The sequence below is a fragment of the Myodes glareolus genome, chromosome 5, assembly GCF_982192425.1.
Source record: "Myodes glareolus chromosome 5, mMyoGla1.1, whole genome shotgun sequence".
Lineage (NCBI taxonomy): Eukaryota > Metazoa > Chordata > Mammalia > Rodentia > Cricetidae > Myodes > Myodes glareolus.
In genome coordinates this window covers 27,060,806-27,087,803 of record NC_142030.1, presented here as the reverse complement: position 1 = coordinate 27,087,803, position 26,998 = coordinate 27,060,806, and the positions used below count along the sequence as shown (strand labels likewise).

General features: G+C 47.6%; 1 protein-coding gene across 17 annotated transcripts in view; it reads right to left on the bottom strand.

The window, feature by feature from the left end:
* The window catches only part of Cacna1d (calcium voltage-gated channel subunit alpha1 D), a 313,753-nt gene that overhangs the window by 89,561 nt on the left and 197,194 nt on the right, over positions 1 to 26,998 (bottom strand). For 11 of the 17 annotated variants that reach the window (XM_085687762.2, XM_087906190.1, XM_085687761.2 and 8 more), the window contains exons 9-11: positions 11,104 to 11,273; positions 382 to 469; positions 62 to 121 (exon numbers count right to left, since the gene is read on the bottom strand). In XM_085687762.2, the coding sequence (XP_085543888.1) occupies positions 62 to 121; positions 382 to 469; positions 11,104 to 11,273 (318 nt within the window). The remainder of the gene's footprint in view (positions 1 to 61; positions 122 to 381; positions 470 to 11,103; positions 11,274 to 26,998) is intronic. The other 6 variants (XM_048421275.3, XM_048421276.3, XM_085687773.2 and 3 more) reach the window with 1 other exon arrangement.

The window sequence follows — 26,998 nt, the reverse complement described above, 5'->3', positions numbered from 1 at the left end:
TCAAGCTCTTCTTTCAAAGCACAGATGCCAAACCCAACCGGAAGGAGAATTCGGCCTTTACCCCCACCGCCGACACCCAGAGGGCCCAGTCTTGGCCGCGCCTCTTCTTTTCCACCAGCACCTAATGAACACAGCAGGTGGCTGGGTTAAGGAGCACACTCCCCAGGTTCTATCTTAGCAGGACAACTTCCTAGGCAGAGGTATGTGAGATGCTGGGATGCCCCCAACAGGCCTGGTACAGGGGCGGGGTACCAAAGGGATGGAGGCAGCCTGTTAGAGCTTCCTACCAGAGCTGGAAGACTCCTATGCCCTCTGGGGTGTCTCCTCAGCATTAGCATCCCTAAACTATGGGGCAAGAGGACAGGCAGCCTCCACACTCACCAGAGACTTCCACAGCATCCCTGGGTCTCGCCTTCACCACTTACATTCTCCGTGTTCACAGATTCAGTCTCACTGGTGGGCATGCTAGCTGTGGGGAGAAGAAAAGGCTTAAGACAGTGTGCTGTGTGGCATGATGTGCCTGGGGGGTGGGCCTGGTGCAGATTCTCAGGAACCAGGAAGGAGGACAAAGAGGCCCATCAGGAGCACAAGGCTGAGCAGCCAGGTCTCTCTACTGCCTTCGCTTCCTGTAGATGCAGAGAAAGCCAGTAGGTGACTTTAAGAGACAAGTCTGACAGTCCAGATGCTTCCAAGAAAAGAAGGTGCCACACTGAGCCCAGCCACCAGGCCCGGGACAGGCTTAAATTCTCCACCTCAGTATTTACATAGAAGCCACCTAAACCCCTCAGTATGAAACTATTCCTACTGCCCTCCTTGTAAATCAAGGGTTAGTGTCGCAGCTCACACTAAAGTTTTTACAACACACAGAAGACAAGCTATTATGGCCAGGGTACATGATGAGGTCATGCACAGAACCCTTTTCAAACTCTAGGAGCGTCACTCAGTCTAAGGAAGTTGATCTGATACCTAAGTTCCACCGTAGTCAGTGTGCAGAAGGTAAATCCCATATAAGCCAAAAAAAGGAAGTAGGAAGAAGCGGTCTCAGAGCTAAGAGCAGGTGAGGGTTCTTGCCGGCTACTGAGGGCAGGGTTGACTGCAGTCCTAGGTCTGAGATCTCTGAACCCTGTGTCCAAATCAGGATCCTCAGAAGTAGCAGAATGTAAAAATTGACCTGGTAGAGCCTGGAGGCTCAGGGATTCCCCCAGAGCCAATGTCTGACGTGTGGCCCCTGGAGGGTAAGGGACAGGCAGCCCTGAATGAAGCTACCTCGGGGCTCTGTGCAAGATGCTCTCAGATAAGAGATACCTGATTTTACTGGGGGAGAGGATGCAAATGGGGAGGCCACCCAAACACACGTACATCTTTTTCCCCGGGGCAGAACCACAGTGATTACTCCACCCAGAGGAAAGCCTTGCTCCTGTGGGCAGGCAGTTCCCTGAACAAGGACACCTCAAAACTCAATCCCTGCTTAGGAGACGATAAAGCTCACCACAAGGATGAAGGTGAGACCTGACTCAGACCAGAGGTCAGAGAGCCATGTTTCCGCAGGGCACAAAGGGAAATCCCTGAGCCTTTTCCTTTTACAGACACTCAAGAAACTGTGGAAAGCTTAGCAGCTAAGTCCAGGCACACTCAGGCACAAGTTTCAGAGGCAGAGGCCAAATGAGTGGAAGCCCGGACTCAGATTACACTCTGCCGTTGTGAACTGCACTCCATAAAATAAATGAAGGACCAACATTTCTCAGGCTGGGTCAACACCAAGCATCTTTAACCTTTCAATCTATAGATAAGATATTTCTCAGGGAAATATGTGAGATGTATGAATTAAGAGGCAGGCACACACATGCACATGCACACACGCGGATTAACGAGTCTATGAGCAGGTTCAAGCAGACAGCACTTGGGAATGGCATTCCCTGCTAATGTCGGATCATTTCTTTTGATGAGTTCACAGACTCCAGAAGAGAGGTCAAGAAAGCCTAGGGCTCAACTCGTGGCACGTGTTTGTTGTGTCTATGCTTGGTTGCCTGAGCGGTAAGACAGTATCTCCTCCCGGATCCATTTACCTCTGACCTGCTATCAGCAAGAAAATCAACAGCCACAAGTTGTCTGGTTTCAGTACCCGCTAGTACTAGTACTAGTAGTCTCTTGCTGCTTCCCCAAGCTCTTTGTGGAGACCACGGTCTAAGCAGCACCCGACTGTCTGCCACCCTCCTGGGTAGTCAGGGGTCCTGCTGCCACACAGGAGGACTTGACTCTGAGTCCTCTCTCCAGGTCTAATGTTCAGGAAATAGAACACAACATAGAGCAGCTCCTGACGAGCTTAAGCCAGCCCCGGCGACCTGGATCCTTCGGCCACAGCAGTCCCCAAAGGCAGCTTTTTACATTTCACAGAGAGTGCCCCCTCTTCTTCCGGAACCCACAATAGCAGCTTGCATAGATATGTGTGTGTGTGTGTAAGTGCAAATGTAAGCCTCGTGTATGCAAGTGACCAGAAGAGGGCATGAGATGCCCTGGAGCTGGGGCTACATGTGGGTAGGAGCTATACCAGGTCAGTGTGGGGGACCTGTAAGGAGCCGCCAGGATGTCGCCTTGACCCTGAACTCCAGGCCTCTGAAAGAGTCCTATGTGCACTTAGCTTAGCACTGAGCCGCCTCTCCAGTCCCCCTTTCTTCCACACTTGGGAATTCCTTTCAGCAGTCCCTCTGTGATGCTTCTCAAGGAATTGGGGGTTGGGGTAGAGCAAGAGGTGAGGCACACAACTGGTCAGCGGCAGAATTGGGTTCCCTTCCCAAGAGGCAAGGGAGCTGACCTCAAGTTCTTCTGTTTCGTATCATTTTCGTGACAAGAATGAGCAGTGCCGTGCTGTGACAAGCCTGATAAACTCCAAAGGTCCCGGGGGGGGCCTTGAAGGCACTGGAACATGCTTATGCTGACACGTGTTGTTGACACAGGCAGCCATACTCATCTTGGGAAATGCGGGTCAAGGTCAGACTAAGGTTTCCAGGTCTAAAGCAAGAACTGGGCCTAAAAATACTACTCTTTCATTGTAACAGTGGAAAAGGTGGTGCAGTCATTCTCGCAAGGTTCCTGCCCCATGGTCACCGGCAGAGCTGGTCCTTGCTCCCATCAATATGAGGCCGTTTCTCATGCAATGAAGCCAGTTTCCTTTCTCTGTTTATCACAGAAAACAGACATTCACAAGCATCCTTAGTATGTCATGGAGCCCAAGCTGCTATTGAGGAGGGTGGGGCCAAGGAAGGGCTCACCCTTCTAGCCGGTATCTCCCCTAGGAACGGCACCAAAGCACCCTCTTGATCATCAGCTACATAGCCAAACAGGTCAGATCCATTGTTGGCTCAACTTGACGTCCAAGCATTATAGAGTTTGTCCTTTTCATCCTCTTTGGGGCACTGTGGGCCAAGTGCTTTCCACGTGATAGTCCCATGATTCCTGCCCTCCTCAGGTCTCTTGAGGAGGCTAGCACCCTAACACAGCACACACACATCAGACTGCCCCACTTCCCTTAACCTCTGAGCTCAGCATTCTTGCAGAAGGCAGTAACCACTCCGAGAAAACCATGCACTGTGACCGTCTCCTGTGCTAGCATCTGGCTGGCTGTCCCCACAGTCCATATCTTCTCAAGCTTCTTCCTCTTCCTGCTGGGGTCCATTTTGGTGTTAGCACCAGGCTGGCAAAGCTGGTAGGTATATCCAGGCAAAGCCTGTGCTATTGTCTGATATCTGTGAGACTACAGCAGTGACTCACAGATAGTTGGGCAAGGACCCAGCTTGTGCCATAAAAAATCTATATGATAACGGCTCTAACTGCTTTGCCAAGGGGTTGGGGGATTGGGTGAGGGGAGCAATCAACATTATTTCAGACATAACTTTATATTTAACTGTATCCCAAATAAGACTATTCTCACTGAACAGATGCATGTCTCCCCAGATTTTTTTTTTCTTTTTGATCTCAGCCTTTTTGATCTTCAACTACTAGCTTTAGCATGGCCTGGGGTAGATGAGCCAGAGACTAGAGAAACTTGAAACATGCATCCTGGGGCGGGGGAGAAACAGTCAAATAACATTATTAGAATTTCTTTTTCTTCATTATTAGCGTTTCTAAACAGTTTCAATTTAAGAGCATCGTTTAAGGAATAGCGTTCTGAAGTGTGTCTTCCAGGCTAAGAATATTCACAGTGAATCAAATGAGCTGCCTCACTTGCTTCAGCTGTTTCTTAATAGGTACAGGCCAGACAAAAATATGCCATCTTGAAAATGCCACACATTTGAGGGGAAAGAAAGAGGAATGTAGCATGGTCAAGCATCAGAGAACTCAAGTTAATAACAACATAGGCATCTTCCGAAAGTACCACACCACACATGCAGCTCCCGCCTATGTGAAAGAGAGAACACCAGACACGTCAGGCAAGGAGTTTCCAAAGAGCAAGTCCACCTCAGCAAGTTACCGTGATCTTTAGCCCTGCGTCGTCGAAAGCAGCAGAACCTCCTTTTCTTCTTATCCTCCTTTAACAAGTCAGCCACCGTGACCCCTTCAGGTTGAACACAGGCAATTCCATTACCACACAGCAGAGGGCAGCAAGAGCAACGCAAACAAGATGGCCAAGCAGGCAGGCAGGCTGGCAGGGCAGGAGCAGCTGGTCCCAGTGTACCATAGAGGAGGTCTGAGACTGGACTCTGGTTCATACCTGCCACCCCTCCTCTCCTGGGTACTTGTCTACAGCTCAGGATCGGAAGAAATGGGGACATTTGTCATAGCTACTACACAGTCTGTCCTTAAGAACCTGTTCTAAATAAACACTCAACTAGCCTACCTAAGACGCAGGTTTCCTATGCTTGGCCCGAGGCAGGGAGTGGTAGTGTAGTGCCAACCAGGACTGCTCTCTGGGTCAGGCAGATGGGAGTGAAGAGAGCAGGCTCTGATTCTGACAGCCCAGGCCTCCCTCCAACTGCACTTCACATTGGCTGAGGAGCATGGGCTACTGCTGCTTGCTTGAGAGATGCCAGCAATGGCTGGGTCTGAATACACTTCCTGGGGTGGGGATGCCACAGCTAGATGAGCAGTGTGCTTGGCTCCAGCAGGGCACAGCCACCCATAGCGGTTGGCATCCTCATTACTACAGCTCTCCTTATGGTCACAACGAAAACGGTCCTAGAGTCTCTAACCTCTTGCAGCAGTGTGCCCCTATCATCACACTAAGCTGGCTACCCTTTAAATTAGAGTCTCCATGCTCAGAGACAGGAGTGTGGAGGCACAGAGGGTTACGGGGCACTGCTGGAACAGGCAAGAGCAAGGGTACACGGGCCCTAACACATTCCTATAAAGGGCATGCTTTCTCAATACTGCAGGTCTCCTCCTCCTAATCTACCCCGGAAGAACACGATACAAATGTTCAAATACTCGTGTGTGGGGACATGGTCCATGAATGGAGCTGTGTGAGGAGATTGTTGGGGCCTTGTGAGGAAACTCCGAGTGAGGAAGACCAGAGTCTGGTGACCTCTGCTCCTCCATAACATGGTTGTTCTTGGAAGGTGCCTTTGCGCCCCTTCCAGGCGGAGGGACAGGAGTGAGCTTACCTCTGATTCGTCACAGCTGGCTAGTGTTACTTGTTTCTATGTCTCTGTGGAAAACCAGGATTTTGTCCCTGTGATTGTACCCTTTACTCAGGTGACTCTTCTTAACCCTCAGAGTAAAAATTGACTGGTGTTCCGAATAAAGTTGGCTAGTGCATGAGATTTTATTTTTTCTGCCTCACTTTGAGGCCCCAGCCTCCCAACTTCATGCGGCTGCCAACTCGAGCGGCACACTCGTGGAGGTGTAGAGCTTGAGTTCAAACCCCAGCTTAGCCACTTCCCAACCGTGCCGCTGGGGGGGCTACGTAACTTCCATGTGCTTTGGTGTCCTCATCCATCATGCTCCTGTCTCATACAAACTCATGTGCCCCAGCCCCAGGAACAGCGCCCAATGATGCGCACCAAGTCCCTGATAAATGTGAGCCGCTGTTCCGGAACCGCTGAGCAAACAAATAACAGAATGCTTAAACGCGTGACGAACGCTGCACTATACACGCCACACAGTGCTGATTTAACCATCCCAGAGGGCAGAGGGCCAGGGCTGATGGGTGCTCCCAAGGCTAACCAGTGGACACTTCATCAGACCTCTGACCCCAACGGGTGACCCCTTCCATCAGTCTCCCCAGTCCAGCGAGGGCAGATGACCAGGACACACATTTATCATGGGCCACCCATTGCTGCTGTTTGCTTTGCAGCTTTTAGTAGACTATTTGCAATTCTGAATTTCTTCCCTGGGATACTTTGTGATTACAAAAAGCAATCTTATAAATAAATAAAAAAAACCTCACTCTTTGCTTGTTTGCTTGATTTGAGATAGGTCTTGAAGGATGGATAACCTTGAACTCCTGATCCCCTGCCTGCCTCACCCTCTCCCAACCTCTCCAGTGCTGAGATTACAATACACAATGTCTGGTTTATGAGGTGCTAGGGATCAAACCCAGGGCCTTGTGCCTGTCAGGCAAACACTCACTGAGCTACATCCCTCAGATACAATCTTTCTGAAGAGGTCAGCAAAGCACCTTGAGTTTTATCTGCAAACAGTTATGCTATCCCTCACTCTCTGCCGACCTTTGACGCAAACAATTCTGGGAGAAATCAATCAGGGAGCATAGGCTAAAGGCAACCATGTGACCTCGTGTACTGAGGTCCATGACAGAAGCGCTGATAGGCGGTGGGGCTGTGGCCACCACTCTGGGAGTGGCATGGGCTACAGGTACCCCTCTTTCTTTCTTTGGGTATCAATTATCACTACTTGGATGGATTCCTGATCCCTAAGAGTCCCCACAAGGAGGCTGCCCTGTTTCATCTGGTCAGAATTTTAGAATGAGCTCCCTTTAAGATGGTTTCCTTATTTTTAATTTTTTTAAAAAACTAATCACTGACAATGAGAAGAGATTAAAATAGAATTTTAGGCTTCCAGATTTTAATAGCCCTAGAATAACACCATTGTTCATGAAGAAGCAGCTGCACATGTCCAAAAAAAAATCACACTCACACACACACACGCACACAACCGCGCACACACAAAGACTTGGCATGGTTTCTTAAAGAAATTTGAAGCTCAGCAGAAAGTTAAATAAATTACCCTTGAAAATTCCCCAAATGCTCAGGGACTAACTTCTGAGATAATTTTGTCTAGTCAATTAATTGCGGAGCAGCCGTTCTCTAACGAATCTACACTGCCAGTATCTTAAATAGACCAAGTATGCTCACAAGAGACTCCCGTCAGCAGCACCACACAGCTAGGTAAGCAACCAGCCCTGCACAGCCCTGCAGGGAATTCTTAGACCAGTGGGAGATCCAGCCACAGACACAGGTCAAGACTAACTGGGGCTCCCTGTGACTCTCCCAGGAGCATGCAAAGAAAGGTCCCCACACAAAGAGAGGCACTCACACAAAGAGAGGTCCTTCCCCTTTGCTTAAAGAATTGGAGCCTCTGAGCCAGGGAACGCACACTAGTACAGTCAGAGACCAGACTCTGCCCACTCAGCTGCAGCCTATGTAGATCTAAGAGCAGACAATGCAAGGGTGTCCCCCAATCCCTGATGTCACACCTAGTCCCTGACAGCAAGCCTGAGAAACCAGAAACGAACCTCCAGAGCCAGAAAAGTGTTCCACTGGATCTCAGAAGGCACTGGGGTCAAAGGTTTGTTTGCCATCCCTTCGGGGAACTCTACAGTTTCTGAACAAAAGTATAGATCAAGGGTCCTCAGTCTGAGATCGGCTGGAGATCTGATAGAATCTTCAGAAATCTGCTACACAGGCCAAGTTTTACCAGAGTCAGACAGCAGCAAGAACAGCTACGGTTCCTGCTGCAGGACTTTCCAGCCCCTGTACCCACGCCCAGTAAAGAATGAGCATCAGTCTGTGACCACTCAACATCTCGGAGGAGACTGCCAATTTGCACCCAAGATCCAGCTGAAGACAGTAGCCAGTCAAATCAACATCCTAAGCCAGCAGTGTGTGTGTGTGTGGGGGGGGGGAGAATAAAGTCAGGAGTTCAGCACCACGCTGTCCCCTTCCCCAGAGACATTCCAGGAGCAGGGCTGAGGTGTGAAGCACAAGAGGAGGGCCATCTTGAATACCCAGGTATAATGCTGACACCACAGTGAGACCACACACCTTCACTTCTCCACCTGCGAATCAGATGCACAGGGACAGTCCCAGGCCTGGAACATGCAGGTGGCAGGGCCACCACTGTCTGGTAGTCAGGGACAATTGAGCCTGATAGAAATCCTTTTCCCCTAGTGGTTGGTTTTCTGGCCATAACAGAAAGAAAGCAGCTGGCAGCCATGGCAACACCAGGGACACCTGACCAGGACAGCTTCTCCAGAAGGTTCAGGGAAACTCCCTCCATCCTCACCAGGAGGAGACTTGGAGGCTCTCCTCCCAAGTCACATGACTCTCACCATGACTCTCACAGCCTAGGATTGATTCCTTTAGTTAAAGCCTTAATCACGGAGGCTCTGGCAATCTGATGAGTCCAGAAGCAGCCCGGCCTCACGCCAAGGAAACTCCAGCACCTGGCTAAAGAACAAGGGACTGCCTCGGAAGGACTGCTCTTTCCAGCAAATTGTAAGCGGCTTGTCACTACACACTGGAGAATCCATGCCCACACCCAAAAGGTGCAATTGCATATATGGGCTCAGAAGTGTGATGCTCGGTTAATTCTGAAGGTCTGAGTCTCAGAGAGGTTTTGTTTCTTTCCACAACAGTATTTCTAAAGAATGTATTTGAGCGCTTTATGCTATTTCTTCAGTCTGACTCTCCTCTGCCTTACCTTTGTAGCTATGGGATGCTCCTCTCTCAGAGCCCAGCAAGGATGCTGCCTCTTCTACTCCAGCATCACTGTGGCATTCAGGGCTCTAAGAGAAGACTGCTGGTCTTTCATTATGGTGATGACTTCCACGTTCTGCCCTATAGAAGCTACTGCCTTCTCCTTTTCTCCATGGCAACCCCTCTGAAAGGCGGAGGCTTCATAGATCGGTCATCTCATAGTCAGCTTCTTTACAGAAGGTGGCAGGACACAGGAGATGCAAACCTCACAGAGAACAGTGTTTCCTTTGGGACTATCAGAGGACATCAAGCCCAGGAAAACCCATGCCTCACAGCACAGGTCATTAAAAAAATGAAAATAAAATCCTCTACCACAATGGACCATAACAACCCAAGAAGCTGCATCCCTGCCTATCTCTAGATGTGGATCAACAAGGATGCGGCAAGCCAATGGCATGCACGGCACATTTAAAGCAGAAAAGAAGGCTCTTGCCTCAGAAGAGGAGACAATACTTTCTCTTGTTTCTACATACCACACTGTGTTTCGAGCTTAGGAGGGTGAAGCAGAGGCAGGTGGGCTTTCACAGGTCTGGCTAGGGCTCTGCGTGGCTAGTTGTAGTCAACTTGACTCAAGCTAGAGCTGTCCTGGAAGAGAGCCTGAGGTAGGAATTGCCTCCCGCAGACAGCCCTACGGGTGAGTCTGTGGGACATTTTCTTGAGTGATGACTGATGTGGAAGGGTCCAGCCCACAGTAGACAATACCATCCCTGGACAGGTGGTCCTGGGGTAGTAGAAACCGAGTAAGCCAGGAGGAAGAAATTAGTCAGTGCTCCTCCTTGTTCTTTGCTTCAGTTCCTGCCTTGGGGTTCCTGCTTGAAGTTCCTGCCCTTCTGACTTTCTTCTCTGATGGACTATAAGCATTAAGCTGAAATAAACCCTTTCCTTGGGGTTTTGTAGTGGGAATTCATTCAGCCAATAGCCTTTGGGGATACTGGACTTAGGGGCATGGTCTTCTGTCTGAGGATGTGATGGTTTTTAAGAGAAATAAGGGCTGGCTCTCTCTCTCTCTCTCTCTCTCTCTCTCTCTCTCTCTCTCTCTCTCTCTCTGGAGCACAGGACCATGACAGTTCTCTACCTTTATTGTGTTCCTCTACCTTGTGTGGTCTTTGCCCACAGTGTGCTAGTTCTAGGTCAAAAGCCTTCTCTTGCCACTCAGTTGCTCTACCTTAGACACCAACCTTCCAGGCCATGTCAAGTACCCTCTCACCTGTCCTAGGTCTTCATCATAGCTCCCGAGATACCACTGTCTCTTGTATGACCTGAAGGTCATTTGTGAGTGGGTCAAAAAGGAACCAATCATGACCCCAAAGCAAGAGCTTACTTAACACATTCTACATAGAAGGACCAGTCTTGGCTTCCCCGGCCTCTCAATGGACATCGTTAACCAAATATGTTCTTGGTCTTTACTATCATCTATTCCAACATGGAAACAAAGCAAAAACATCGCAGTCAAATGCGCGGTTAGAGTTCAATTTCTACCCTTTCTAAGGCCCACACGCTCCCAGGATGACTAAGAGCACGTCTGCGGGGCAGGAATGTGCTGGAGAGACACTGGGATCGACAAAAGCAATTACTTCCAGGGACTGACTGATTATCGGGCCTGGCCTCCTGCTGGAAGCACTTAAAGGTGCCCAGTGTCACAGTGTGGAGCCCAGGTAGGTGGGCTGCAAAGCAGTCAGCACCGACTTGCTCGCCAGCCTCTTAACCACTGTCCATCACCACCAGCTGTTTTCTTCCCTGCCCTGATGGCCTAAGCAGTAGGCTTGGTGTGCAGAACACTGGAGGGGGCCATTTCACATGGCAGAGATGGAGGAGCCTGCTCCTCAAGTCCTTGTGCAGGCAAGCTACTCACTGAGGTGAGGAAGGCACACGCCCTCTCCCCTCTCCCCACACAGACATGGCCTTACTGAGTCCCTGAGGCCCACAACACCAATGGCTGCTCTCTCAGCCATCTTCATATGAACCTAAACCCCATCTGTGCCTCAGGTGGAGACCCAGAGTGTGCACAGATGCATGGTTCTGTCTCTGATGTGAACGGGCGGAGGGGGGGGAGGCTGGGAGAGTGCTTTACTCACAGCCCAGGGACAGAGGCCCGGGGGATGGGGGGCACATTGCAGGATCTCTCAATCACACACAGGTCTGTGTGGGCAAGAGCAGGAAGGGCAGCACCTACTGCTTCGTTTGCCTTCTTCTCCACCCTCCTCTTCATTCTCAGGATCTATGTCTTCTGCTTGGGTGATCCAATCCAAGTAGCCCTTGAGATCCTCTTCCAACTGCTGCTTCTCCCGAAGCTTCTGGAAGTCTCCGCGTGCTTTAGCCTTCTCTCTTTCCTTTGAGAATTCTCTGAGAGATGGAAGGAGAACAGAGCACCCATCAGAGCCTCGGTGGGGGGACCGGACCACGAGCCATCTGCCCTGCTGTGCAGTGGTCTTACAGCAGGACACAACCACAGAACACAGCAGTGGAGCTACACACGCGACAGGACAGAAGACCGTGCCTCCCTAAGCAGAACTGTGGGTGTCAGAGTCGCAAAGACCACACTGACATACATGCATGGTTTATTAGGAAGTAAACTCCCTGCAGGACGATTTCTAAAGCAGCCCAGCCCCCAAACACCCTGGGCTGTCACAGAGGGTCTTTTACTCTATCCACCTGCTTCCTAAAGAAGGGGAACTTGTGATCCAAGTTGAGGTCAAAGAGAGCACCCAGAGCAGCGGGCAGGGATCCCCTGGACCCATCTTACAGTCCAGGTCTCCCTTCCTGGGCAGGACCTCCGGTACTAGAGACACACTCCCATTTGTCTCAACCTCTGCCTCTGGCCATGATCTCTCCCAGGTTACCCCATAGGAAGTGGAGAGGTAGAACAACCTGCTGCCAGATGCACTAACTGTTGGCCGTTTTCTCCGCCTCCCGTGGCTGCAACCCCATAACCTTGTATCTCTGCACATAGACAAAATTCCACACCTGTGCAGGCAATTCTGAGCATCGGATACATGACTGGCCAGTTTTTACATCCAAGGAACCATCTGCCCACCCAACTGTTAACAGGAACCAAGATATGTGAATTATAGGTCCGGAGCATATTAACGCTGTTAGGGAGTAGGTGAGGTTACAGGAAGAGAGGCTTCTGCCAGCACTCTGATACAGCTACTGCCCTCTCCCACCCACCTGTTAACCAACTCAGAGTCAGCATGATTCCCTTTCATGACCTCACTAACAATCTCCCTACTCTCTCCCCTCAGGCCCCTCCCTCAATTCCAGGCCTTTGGGGAGCTGAATGGGCACCTAAGAAGTTAGTAAAACTGGAATCTTTGCTCAGGAGTTTCTCTCTGCTCCCCTCCACTGCCTGATTCTCATCACCACTCGGACCCTAGGACTCATTCTTGGCCCCGGTAGGCTGTTCCAGCTCCATTGTGTCCTATGAAGAGGCAGGTCTGTGGGAGCTCCCGGTACAGTCCACAGACGTGGCAGGAGAGGGGTGGGAGGGTGTACAGGACCTGTGCTCTGCCCTCCAGCCAAAGCACTCCTGGGGATGACAATACCTTCCAGTCTCAACACAAGGGGACTTGAAGGGCTGCATCCTGCTGCTCACACAACAGGATGAGGAGCACAGATGAGGTTTCTAGTCCACCAGAGGATCCCAGAGCATACACAATGCACAGCTCAGCTGGGGACATTCGCTAAGTTGTCCTCAACTCCAAGAGTTCTACTCCAGCCAGAACTATATCCGTGAGCAAAGCCCAGAAGACCTATGTGAAATGCATCCACAGGAAGCTGGGTGAGATAATGTTCTCTTAAAATCCGTGAAGATCAAGTGGGCTTCCAATCCTATTACTTATGTTATTATTATTTATACTGTAGACCTCTGTCACATTTTGATTCTGATCTTAGCACACTAAATGTAGATTGTTACATACTAAGTTCTTATTCAGGATTCATACATGATCTGAGCTCTTTAAAAATGATGATAGCAGTCAGTAAAATGTCACCCTGTACAGCTAGGAATGTCAGAAAGTGAAATTTTACTTTACCATTGTCTTTACTGGTTTACACTAGAACTATAAAATTCCTCTTATGTCTCTTGCCCATAATGGTGGGATAGAGTTTAGCAGGTATGTGTAAAACCTTGCTGGAAGCAGCATTTCTCAGAATGGAAACTTTGTCAATCCCTGTACCACTGTCGACTCACAGGAAAGGAACCCTCCCGCCACTACAACCTCCTGACCCAGAAGGTCTCACTCTGGTCCATTGCACCTGGTATTAACCTCAGTGGGTGACAAGAAACATCACTCCATTTTTAATAGAATTTCATCATCTTATACTAAGAAGTTAAATGGTAAGTCATTGCTGCAAAGGTTTATTGGAATGAAGTTGCTGATAGAAATGATTAAGATTTCTGCAAGTGACCAGAAAATTGGAAAACAACGACATTCTAGGAGCCTACTTGTCTGGGTCTGGAATTTTGTGGTACATGTAACCAAGAGAAAATAAAACAGTGTCTATACAAAAATATACAATAAAACATTGACTTCTGCACATGGAGGAGAGGGAAATAGGAAAATAGATATATTTCTACATGCTGTAGCTGAAAGAGCAGAAAACAAGACTGGAAGCGTCTGAAGGGAAGGCTCCATGGGCCAAGAGATCGCATGGCGACCCGAGTTTGGATGCCAGGCACTCGAGGGGCGAAGTCAGGTGTGCTTATATGCCTGTAACCCCAGCGCTGGGGAAACAGAGACAAATGGACTCTAGGTACTCACTAACCAGCCAGCCTCGCCAAACTGGCAAGCTCCGGGTACAGCAGAAGACTGTCTCAGAAAAATAGGATGGAGACATACAGAGGGGGCAACTGACATTGACCTCTGGCCCTTGCATGCACACACATGGCTCCTGCCTATGCAAAGAAGCATACAACTCCCTTCCCAGCCCTTTCTTGAACATGCATCTAAAACAAGAAGAAAACAATGGACAGGAATGAGTGGGGTAAAAGTAACAAAGGGTGGAGTGTTTTTCCGAAGTATATCATTTTGTCCAGTTTTGACTTTTGGAACTAGATGGCTTTTACATTATAGATTTTTAAAAAACAAATCAAGTATAGAATAAAGCAAGAATGCCTCCACATTGAAAGACAAAACAAGTTCATCTGATTGTATTGTAAATAAATATCATAACCACCCTGAAGGAGGAGGGCAGAGCAATAAACACAACTCATAAACACACAACAGTCAGTCCTGGGCAGGACTGGAACAAGGGGAAGGAAAGTGGAAAATGCCTGGGGTTTGCCTAGGTTTGTTTGTTGGGTTTGGTTGTGTGTGTATGCTGTATGTACAGTTGTGTGTGTGTATGTGTGTGTGGTGTATATACAGCTGTGCGCATGTGTGTGTTTGTATGGGTGTGTCTGTGTGCTTGTGTTCACGTGTGAATGAGATGATTCTGGAATGGCTTTGGAAGCAGGGTAGGATCTGGCATGAACAGTGCTGAGAGATTCAGGGCTCTCAGTGGGAAACAGTGAAGCTGGGGCTGGAGAAGACTGGAGAGAAGCCTCTGAGAGACCAGATGTTCTGGTCTGGGGACTCTGCAGAGTTTCAGAGGGCTGAGGGGCTGGCACAAGTGATCTTGTGAGTGCTGAAATTACAGGAGTGTACCCTGTAACTGGAACTGGTACACCCGTGAACTCAGGATTTCTAAACAGTTTGCCAATACTGATACCTAAGAACACGTTTCAGTGTGTAAGTACATACGTGAATAGAAATGTGTGTGTCCTTGTTCCATCTGTTGCAAGGGTCTAGAGACAGTCTTCTTAGTCAGTATAAGAACACTGGGTGACCAGATCTACTTTCTCAGAATATTCTTCACTCAAAGGCACAACAAAGCCAAATGTGGCAACACAAACTTGTAGTCCCATCCCCGGGCTGGGGAAGCACTGAGACAGAGGACTGTACATGTTAAAAGTTAGCCTGGGCTATAGTAGGAGAGCCTGACCAAAAAAATCAAACCAACAAAGACTCTGGAATTGTTCTAATCAATTGCAAATTTATGCCACTGCCAGTCCATTCCAGAGCATTAATTAGACCTGAATGTTCCTCATGGGAGTTGACCCTGTTGTCCATTTTTTCGGGTATTTCTTCTCAAGTCTCTCTCCCAAGATGTCCACTTCAAACAGGAATGCCAGAAGACCGAGTATAAACCCACACACTCTTTCTCAAGAGGCCAGAAAGCATCCCTATGGGACAGAAAGCCTGTGACTGCTGAGATCATGTGTCCAAATCCAGACATGCCATCTGGAGCAGCTTCCACCGGCAGCCTGCCACTCCTGTATGAACACAAGCCTCATAAGGGGGGGGGGGGTTTACAAGGCTGGCTGGTTAAAAAGCCATCCATTTTACTTCCTCTTTAAGGAGCCATCACTCGACAATCCCTCCCCCTCACAGCCTAAGGACTACTGTTAGTCTTGTAGAGTCCAGTCTGTGTGCAACTCACTAGCCATGGCGGCTGCTACAGGAGTTGGTGAATGGGTGCCTCTCTTTCCTCCCCAGGAGACCACCACAAACCTGGCTTCATTTTGGTGGTCTCTGGTTCAGAATGCCAACTGGTTCTTTATCACCTCCCCAAGTCAAGGCCCTCTCCCAGCTGCTACTTCATCTTTGTGTGTCTTGCCTGTAAATGTGCACCTTGTACCCTGATCAATTGACTCAGTCCCTCAACCCGCTGAGCCACTGCAAAATTCTGGGGACCAGAGCAGACTTCTTTTCTCATCCTCGAGTTCCAGTGCAACCTTCACATTTGGGGGGAACGATCCCTAGTTACTACCTCCAAATAAGATCTGTAAGCCTCTGAGACATTAGGACACTTTGTCATTGAGAATCAAGACCCAGATATGTTCCTGTCCCCTCCCCTAGATAGATTCTTTCAACAAGGCCTTTGCCATCCTCACTGACACATGTTTACTGTGAGGAAGGGGTGGCTATAACCTCACTATTTGGGTCCTGAGGCTCTGAGAGGCCAGACACACAGCCTATCCAGCTGCTGAATGCTGCTCCTCAGAACCACATCACGGACACACAGGGAACAAGGCAGGGAGCAGGCACATGGAGCGGGGAGAATCAAGACAGGTCGGAGGGATGGGAATAGAGCTCAACGGAGAGTACCTGCCTAGGATACCCAGGTCCTAGGCTTAATCCCCAGCACAGAGAGGGAAAGTTTGAGGCAGTCTAGAAAGACATTCAAATTCTAAACAAGGGGCTTAGACTGCTTCCTTTTCATAGGGCAGAATATTGAGACAGTGTCTTGCTAAGAAGCTCAGGCTGGCCTTTAACTTGTGAGTGCTGGGTTTACAGGAAAGCAACCTGCCCCAGTTCTGAATTGCTTCCTTATAGGCAATAGGAACTGCAGAAATCCAAAAGCCACTAACTCAGCTTTATAGGTGTCATCTGTGAAGCAGAAAACAAAGTAGGGAGAAAATGATGGTGGCGGGGCCAGGGGCACAGCAAAAACGTGACAGTTTCTAAGGCCTCGGTTTTCTCACACTATGGTTTGAAAACAGGTCCACAGGACTTGTCGTTGCTGATCCAGCCCCTACCCTGAGGTCACTGTCACTTCGGCCTTGTTTATGCTAATCTGTTAGGTCTGGTATACCAGTGTGATCATTTAGCCACTAGGAACCCTGTGAGCCAGGTGATGCACTCCCAACTGTCACGCACATATTCCTTGCCTTCGGGAAGGAATGGTGGGGTGGGCTGGATGGAGAGGCTACCATGGGAAAAAGGAGGCAGATGTGCTGGGGTCCCCAGGAGCCAATGAGTTTGAAAACAGCAGAGTCTAGTACAGTTCCTAATAGCCCAGGTTCTCCAATGAAGAAATGGGCGCTTTTGGAAGCAACGACATCTCAGAAGGTGCAGACAGGATGAACTAATGCCTAACATGGGTCTGCCCACCCGAGCCAGCACCCCTACATACTATCTTGAACTATAGTTCCCATCTCCCTGGACTCATCTATGACCAATAGGGAAAGGCAGGAAGGCCGCCTGCTGTGGACCGGTTTCTGCCATTCTGCTCTTTACCCAGGGTAGCAGTCTGGCTCCCTCCTAGACCTACCTGGCAGACAGGGTGTCATGTAGCACCAACACTAGAGAACATGAAGGGCTGGGTGAATTTAGTGAAGCGGACGTCTGACTGTAGTCAGGCTGTCTGACTGTAGTCTCTCTCCCATACTCAAAAGGCCCCAAAGACGAGAGCAACAGAACACAGTAGCGACTTCAGCCAAAGCATAGTGTACACTGTGAGGGAAAGTGGCCTGGGTTTCTGCAGGAGAGGCCCAACTGTGTGCACGCCCCCCCCCCAACAGAAATAGACCTCACATTTGCCGGCCTTTGTATTTAGAATCTTTACTGTGTCTTTATAGTCACTGTCCCATCCCAGAGTGGTACGGGCAGGACACAGGTGTTCCTGTTCATCTCACAAAGGGCAACACTGAGGACCAACAAGGTCCTGTCACATGCCCAGTTCACAACTGGGCTATCAACAAGGCTTTGAACCAAGCATCCTTTCCATGACCCTGCTGACCTCACTTCTGCTAACACAGTGGAGGAGACATCAAAGACACTCAATGAGTCAAGGAAAGACCAGCAAGATAGAAACTGTCGCTCTCCTTCCTACATGTTCTGGTTTTCTTCCAGAGTCTCTAACTCAGGAATAGTGATAACCCTTCATTCCTATCTCCCTATGGCTGTCTCTCATGTCTCCTTAGAGGGCACCACTTCAGAGAGACCTCTGCTTCCTACCCAGGAATCTGGAAGGAGTCTTAGGCAGAGAGCCCTGACATCCTAGGATTTCCAGATCCTGACGTAGTGAATCATGGAACCCCTTGATTGGCTAGAAATCCTATGGAGAGAACAGTCAGCCTGCAGTGGGCCACTGCACACAAACACAGGAGCAGATTAAACGTGACTACTCCAAATGCAGTTTGCTCTGGGAAGTTTAGTTTCTCAAATGCCCTCCAAAATAAATAAAATAAATGGGCCACTGGGAATCATCTTAATTTAGACACGGGGTTTGTTCCTGCTTTTTTTTATATATATAACCAGACTTGAATAAATGAAAGGCAAGCAAATGAAACCCCTTTATATCCACACATACATTCATTTATCAGCCCTAAGACAAGAAAGGCCAACAGAACCATCAGGATGCTGGTTTCTAGTAAAATGAAGGACTTAGAAACTCATCAAAAACCAAACAAAGCATTTATAAAAAGCAAACACAAGGGGGAAGTTCCCCCCCCCCCAGTAGTAAACAACCTTCCTTAGGCCTAAATTGATGGAGGAAGGTTATCTGTCTATTGTGTTATTTTCATTGGTCAATAAAGAGACTGCCTTGGCCCCTTGATAGGACAGAAAATTAGGTAGGCGGAGTAAACAGAACAGAATGCTGGGAAGAGGGCTATGAGGCAGACGCCATGGAGCCAGCCACCAGGTCAGACATGCTGAATCTTTCCTGGTAAGCCACACCTCGTGATGCTACCACGAGATTATTAGAAATGGGTTAATATCAAGATATGAGAGTTAGTCAGTAACTAACTCTCTAGAGATAATGGGCCAGGCAGGGCTTAAATGAATACAATTTGTGTGTTGTTATTTCTGGGACTAAGCTAGCCGTGCGGGAGCCGGGCAGGACGAAAAGCAGGCCTGCCCTGCAGCCCCTCACTACAGATGGCGCCCACGTGGATAACTGCATCCACAGAAAGCCTGAGAAACTTTGGTAAACAATGGACTAAAGCATGTTTTCTTGGTGGCAGCAATTTCTCGGGTCTGCTCTGCTTGCTAGAGGCAAGCAAGGCTTTCATCTAAGAGAGGCTTCCTGACTCAGCTTTAGCTGCAAAACTTTGTGGCTCTTTTAAGAGGTCCTGCCACGAAACACTTAAACGTTGATGAAAAGCTGAACGCACGCTTTTCGGTTTTCAGCCATAGCAGGAAAAAAGCTGTGCTGTTTTAAAATGCCGGCTTTCTGGACTGTCCTGCCAGGGCGATCTCTGACTCTTTCAGGCAGGCAGTCCGACTGAGTATGGTCTGTGAGCAGAATGCTGCAACTTGCTTGCTGACAAGGACCTTAAACGCCATACAATTATGGCAATGAACACAGCTCTGACTGGTATCTCAGCCATGAGGCTGGAGAGCTAAAAAATGAGATGGATCTAGCCGTCAAAGCCACGGCTCTCCATATTGCTTAGTAAATTAAAGGCTCATGTAGTCAGAAAAAGAGAGATACAGTAAAGAGAGATTCAAAGAAAAAAAAAACTCTAAATATTTTACAGTGTGTTAAAAATATATATACAGGCTAAAAGTTAAAGTTCTTAATGTAAAAAAAAGGAAGAAAAGAGAGTAGTTGAGTGTGGTGGTACACACCTTTAATTCCAATTATGCCTTATTATTCCTTTAATGCCTGGGAGGCAGAGGCATATTGACCTCTGTGACTTCAAGGGGCAGAGGTAGATTGACCTCTGTGACCTCAAGGTGTGGTAGTACACGCCTTTAATCCCAATGCCTGGTAGGCAGAGACAGAAGGATCTCTGTAAGTTCAAGGTGTGGTAGCATACACCTTTGAGCCCAGCACTTGGGAGGCAGAGACAACTGGATCTCTGTGAGTTCAAGGACAGCCTGGTCTACAGAATTATTCCAGGACAAAGATATACAGACAACCAGTCTCAAAAAGTAAAACTAAAAATAAAAAAAATAAAGGTTAAAATAAAGCCATCATAAAGATAAAAAATACACAGAAAATCTTGATACTGTATGCTATTATGCTCCCTTTAAATTGTTTAAATGCTGAGGAAGGAGCAACAGCTGCTAAAAGATATTTGTTTATAAATGCTGCTGAACTAATCCAAGATAGATATTTTAAAAATACCGTGACTTCTGAATTTGGATCTAAAGATATGATACTTTGGAAAGGAAATTCTTCTTTTGTTTTCACAGAGGATGAGACCCTATGGATTGCTTCTATCCCAATATGGTATGATAGACCACGTCCTCCTGAAAGGTTGCTGTGAACACCCTCAAGAAATTACTTCACTCAACTGCCAACTGAGATGAACCTGGCAGACAGGTTTTACCATAAAAGACCTGATTAACAGCGCCCCTATACAGCAGAAAGAAGTTTGAAGAAAAATAACTACGTCCATATTCCCAAATATTGTTTATAAATGTTCTTTTACATTTAAAGGGAGATATGATATAGATATGAATAATTTCATTGGTATGGATTTTAAGGTCAATTTTGTTATATGTATATATATTTCTGATCTTGACTGATGTATTGTGATTGTGTAGTTCATTTTAAAAATGTAATGTATAATTAGAAAATATAGGTTGTTAATGGATAATCATCGATAATAGTAAAGCTTGTAGTAATGTTAGTCTGATTTTCTAGAAGTGCATAGATATATTTCAGATAGACATTCATATCTTTCAAAGACTACAGAGCATGGCATATAATGTTTTAATAACTTAGGACTTTTCATGACAATGAGACACGTCTGCTCCTGGCAGCACCAATCTACTTCAAGAGGAAGATGGGCATCGAAGAGGCTCCTTATGGAGTTGGTTAGCCATTTGGGCAAGAAACTGCTCTTGCCTGGACTGTTATATAAACTGGACACAGAGAACCTGCAGAGAGAGGACTGCTGAACTTGCCTAAGGGTGAGATGATATTTCGGAGTTCCTGATTCGTGAAAGAGTCTGCGAGACATTCTGCAGGACACAGCAGATAGTGACTGAATTGCCTTTGAAATTTCCTGCTTCGTGAAAATGTCTGGATATTATGGGCCTGAAGGCTGAAGATGGGTGCCCCAACAATACAAAGGAACTTTGGGTGACTGTCCAGGCAGCGAGATGTCTCTGTCATTTCTAGAGTTTTGGAAGTTCTTACTTCTTGCTTACTTAGGTAATATATCCTTCTGGAGTCTTTGATGGAGTTGAAGAATGGATAGTCATAGTTATAGTTTTCCATTATTATGATAAAGATATAGTTATAAATATTGTGACTGTAATTCTTGCTTGATAACTGTTTTGTTATGTGTAATTTTACTATGTTAAAATGAAAGCCTTTCTTTTTTGTTTAAACAGAAAAAGGGGAAATGATGGAGGAAGGTTATCTGTCTATTGTGTTATTTTCATTGGTCAATAAAGAGACTGCCTTGGCCCCTTGATAGGACAGAAAATTAGGTAGGCGGAGTAAACAGAACAGAATGCTGGGAAGAGGGCTATGAGGCAGACGCCATGGAGCCAGCCACCAGGTCAGACATGCTGAATCTTTCCTGGTAAGCCACACCTCGTGATGCTACCACGAGATTATTAGAAATGGGTTAATATCAAGATATGAGAGTTAGTCAGTAACTAACTCTCTAGAGATAATGGGCCAGGCAGGGCTTAAATGAATACAATTTGTGTGTTGTTATTTCTGGGACTAAGCTAGCCGTGCGGGAGCCGGGCAGGACGAAAAGCAGGCCTGCCCGCAGCCCCTTACTACACTAAATCACATCCATATACAAACATAAAGGAAAAGACAGAATGAAAAGGCTGCCTGGCTGGAGCGGGAAACATGCCTGTAGCCTAGCACTTAGGAGGATCAGGAGTTCAAGGCCAACCTTAGCTACACACCAAATTTAAGGCCAGCGTGGGCCACACAAGAACCTGTCTAAAACAGGAAGAAGGAAAGTAATAGAAGTAATGAAGACAGGATGGGAGCGAGAGAAGGAAGATGAGGTAAAACAAAGAATATTCTTGTGCCTGCAACTTTCTGGCAAACACAAAAGTTCAGAAACAATTTTGCCAAGATTTAGCAGGAATATGTGATGCTTCTCAGAGGGTAAAGGGATTTCAATCACTCATACTTGTTCAGGTCAAAGTTCACCCAAAGCAATTATTTTATTATCCTTATTCTAGGAGTTTCTTTATCATGAGATCCTGTTCCCCTCAGAGGCATGATTTCTGTGCATCTGGGCAGGGTGGGGACTCAGCCCCTGCTCTTTTCCAGGGGGAACTGCTCCTTTGTGGATAGTATCAGTGAAGGGGCCTAAAGCTTGCCTATAGCAGAACACTACAGCGGCCAATGCTGGATGTCAAGAGTGCATGGCGGAATTCTGCCAGGCCAAAGGGACTAGAAAGCCAGAGGGCCCTGTGTATGGGGTGACTGTGCAGAGGAGGGTTAATCACCAACCACAGCTCCCCTGGGAGGATTCTCAACTGAAATCAACTCCATGGTGACACCTAGGGATTTCGGTGCTTCCTAGAACTGTGTTTTCTAGCATTTCCCAGAGTATCTGGCGCAAGATTATCTCAGTATGGTCTCTTCTTATCAAGTCGGTCATGTCTCCACTGACATAGAAGGCTGTGAAGATGCTCTAAACAGAAGCAGTTTCCATCATGGGAGAGCACAGCCCGCTCTGAAAGGTGTCCCCTGCTTCGGATGACTAGGCTGCATTAGCTGCAGTACAGCAAACCCAGGACTCAAGAGTCTGCACCACCAGGAGAGGTCAGGGACTCTTCCCATGTAGTGCTTCCCCTGGCCGGAGCACTGCGGGAGAAAGTGTGTGCACCTATGTTCCGGCTGCCCGACCCTGTGTCTCCTGCCTCATCTCTAACCCGACTCCCTCTTCAGCCATCATAGAATCACCCTCCCCTGACATCTGCCTCCCACCAAGCCTCGGTGCTCTCCACTGACTGCGGGTCTCTCCCCTGACATCCACCCCCCGCCCCACCCCCAAGCCTCTGTGCTCTTCACTGGCTGCGGGTCCCTCAGCAGCTTCTTTGAAACCATGTCCTGGGCTGAGGCAGATGTGAGGCCATTTTCCCGGCATCCTGTGAATCCCCTGGATTAGAGGGTCCTGCATCTGTGGGATTCGATTCACAGTCATGTGGTTGGTCATTGAACAGTCTTTCCCACACACTAGCCTGCAAATGCTGTGAAAGAGGGGCTGGATCTTATCACAGACCTGACCAATCAATACGAATCAGATCAATAAGTGGGTGTTTCTATAAATACAGGTACTGTCTCAATGGCACTGATAACTCAGATGTGGACACTGGACTCTATGCTGGAGGATCCGGGTTCAAGTACTCATGTAAGTCTTAACTACTTGAAATCCATACCCTACAGCACCATTAAAAAATGTTAAACAAGAATGCTCTTTAAGTCTGAAATGTATAGACATTGCAGCAAAGTCTTGCATACACCTTAGAATGAAACTACTACATTTTCTTGTTTGAGAGTGCAAGAACATCTCCCTTCAAAGGGTTAGCCTCCACAGCCATCAAAGACATCAAAATCCTGGGAAAATTGTTGTTTCTCAAGAGAGCTGATGAAATCTCTGTAGGATGCAAGCTAAAAGCTACAAACATCTTTCAGCCTTTCAAAGGTGTGCTCTAAGAGGTATTTATAAAACAACACAAGCTCCCGATCGGATGTGGTTTTCTCTGAATGAACGCCATCACGTGACCAGGTGAACCAGACTAGCATTAACCATATATTTTGCGATACATTTTAAATATTTCTACTTAAGAAATATACTTCACTAAGTGTATCAGATAGTTTTGTTTTTTTAATGAAAACCATGGTAAATGTATTTACCTGAAGAGAGTTGGGAGGGTGGTAGAACTGGAAAACATAAACATGTTTAAAGATACCAGTGTCCCAGGACACATCTTTCTTATACCCAAAACAGGATATTTCATAAAAGGCCTAATCAAACTGTCTGCCATAGACTGAAGACCAGATAAGCAACACATGGGGAGGGGGCACCCAATACAGATGAACAACAAAGACCCAAGGAGGCTAGAATGGGACCAATCATTCAGGATGCACCCAAAGAAATATCTAGGAACTCAACTCAAATCCTACCTTGTGTAGACGGCAAGCCACCTGGTGAACTACACTGAGGGGACCAGGCATCCCTTTCAGGAGGAATCCCCCAACAAAAAGCACAGCGGTAAGAAAACACAGGCAAGAGTACCTATTTCAGAGGACAGGGACTCCAAATGTACTCCCCAGCTAACAGCTCTCAAAAGACTACTGAAACCACAGAGACTTATTCGCAAGATCTATGAGGCGCATGGGAAGGGGACCCAAGTTCTCAGAAGCTATTCTAACGTTCAGTCTGCGCTGTGTAATTAGACCTGGGAAGAGAAACAACCGACAGAGCATGAAGAAGCAAGCCATTCAGGAGGTAGCAGCTGAGCCTCTGGGTGGGCGGCCTCACAGGCAGGGGCAGGCTTTTTCCTTGCCAGTCAGGAAGAGCTCCTGGCCAATGGGAAAGCGGCTTGGGTTCTGGCCACTTCAAGGTGTCCATTTAATCATTAGCCCCGCCTCTTCTAGCTGTGTCTCTTTGTGGAAACTGAAGGACCTCCCTGAGTCTTGATTCTCTGATAGGAATCATATGAGCCCTATTCATCTATAAAACAGGCAGGAACTTCTAACCATCCCAAAGCAGTACAGAGGCTCCAAGGGCACAAACCAAATGAAGTACACAGCTGGTGGCAGGATATAATCCCAGCTGCCATATTAACAACGATATGAACAACACTTCGATGCCAGTTCTCACACAATTCCACCCAAACTGGACAGCTGAACCCCACAGATCCTGCTTCCCAAGTCTGCACCTTCATCTCCATACTCTGCCCCCAACGCCATCCCCTGCCCCCGGGTTCTCCTCTCTGAAATCTTCGTTTTATTATTCTGAACCACTGAACGCTTGCACAGCACCCACAACCCTTCAGCAGGGGCCTCCAGCTATAAACCCACTCTCCTGCCCACAACCCTTCAGCAGGGGCCTCCAGCTACAAACCCACTCTCCTGCCCCGCTGCTGGGCTGCCAGCTGGGAGCTCCCTGAAGGGCTCCGACAGGCCCAAGGCACCAGTTTGGCTCACCTCCTTAAGGGAGCCCTCTCTGGCTTGGCAACCCCCACCACACTTCTAGGCACAAACCCTAAGCTGGATCACTGCAGCTGGAATTCCCTGGCATATCTGCTGTCCTGTTCACAAGTGGCAGCTAATAATTCTTGACAGAGGCTCGTCTGGGAAGAGGTGGCAGGTGGAGTCTGCCTCCTTCTGCATTAAAGTCCCTTAGACGACACAAAAGTCCCCAAGGGCCAAGGACGGGAAACCCCAAGTGTTTACAGGCTCTGAAGATGCCAGCAGACAACTTAAACCAAGATTTATTTTATGGCAGAATTATAAGGGAATGAAGGAGTTCAGAGTGGATCAGTTTTTTAGCCTGAAATCCAAACCAGCGTCTTATAACAGCGAGAAAGACGTGGAACCCTGCAGAGAAACACTAGCAAGTGAACGTGCCAAGCCTGAACTAGAGGGTTTTCCTCTCCCGGAGAGCACAGCCAGACACAGGTGACATCTTTACATGTGGACAGGGCTTTTGGACTTTCAAGCCCCTTCCATTTGTCTCCTCACTTCTCAGGACATTCAGGAAATGGAGTTGTCTCATTTTGACAAGAAAGCCTTGGCATGGGGAAGTGAATTGTGATGGCCCAAGGCACACCTCTAGGAAGTGGGGGACAGGAGTGGAGCCAGGACTTTTGACTTATGATGTCCCACCTTCCCCATACACTAGGGGAAGCTAACAAGGATAGACATTGCAGGAGTCACAGCACCCCAGGCTAGCCCGCACATCTTCCTCAGTCTCTGGCACTCTGGTGCCTTTGCTCCCTGGTTGCACTTGCACCCTCATCCTTGCATTCCTGAGCTGGCTTGTCACTAACTCAGCCTTCTCTTCAACTTTCTAGCCCCTTCTGCACCCTCTGGGATGCTGCCCCAGAGTGGCAAACTCTTCTGAATCCTTAATCTGTTTTTAGAGAAACCCAAACACCCCTTGATGCCTGCTGCTCAGTCCTGTGGACCCTCCTTACAGTTTATATGTAGGGATAAAATTAACTTTTGTGTGCTGACATGGGATCCTCTTTATCTAGCCCATGCCAACAATAAAGCGGTCTATGAACAGAAACACATTTTTCTTCTCCCAAATCTTACTGCATTTTATTTCCTTTTGCTTTAACACACTTCCCATTACGATCACTTGAGTGCTGAACATATGGGCTGATAGACTCAGCCACACCTTGCTTTGTCTCAGGAATAAAGTCATTAGTCCTGAAACATCAACCATGATGTCAGCTACAGGTTTCCATAGAGGATGATTTCCAGGCTGGAAACGTTCTTGTGTCGTCGTCCTTGCTTGCTGAGAATTGACAACACTGCTGGAATAAACAGTCGGTGGTGCTTTCCGTGCTCAGCGTGAGGGTCACACAAATGCCCCTTCCCCTTATTAATGGAGTAAAACACACTGGGATTTTTTCCAAGAACGGACTCACTTTGCGTCTCTATTTCACTTAGTCTTAAGAATCTACTGGTACAAAAGAAATGATGCTTGCTAATGTTTGGGAACATTTGTATCTGGAGCCTGGAAGGCTACTGCTCCCGCGGTTTTCTAAGTTTGGGTGTTTAGATTATTTTGGCATTATTATCAGACAGGCATTCTTCTAGGAATGAAAAAAAAACTTCTCCTAAGCAGAAAGAGTTCGATATAGGCTGCTGGGGTTCTTTAAAAAGCTTTCATTCCTGTATTCTCTTTAAAAAGCAGATACAGTTGGTAAGGGATGGGCACACCTTTAGTCCCAGTATTCAGATGGACTCTGAGTTTGAAGCCAGCCTGGTCTACATAATGAGTTCCAGGACAACCAGGACCACAAAGTTAGATCCTATCTCAAAATAACGGAACAAATATACAGCTAACCAGTTATAAAAATGCTTAGTAAACAGTTTTCAAAGAATTTACTCCCCTGCAAATTATTGAATATGTTGTCATAAAATTGTTTGCTCTGTTCTCTTATCAACATAGGAATGTCTGTATTTTCTGTGGTGAGGTCTCTTATTACTACCGGCGAGCTACTCTTTTTCTTTTTAAAATTATTTTTAGTTGGGTTTATTGCTTTCTCGAGTTTTTCAGAATCTACGTTGTCTCTGTCTGTTCTCGGGCTTGATGCTTTTGTCATCCTTCCTTGCTTTCTGTACTG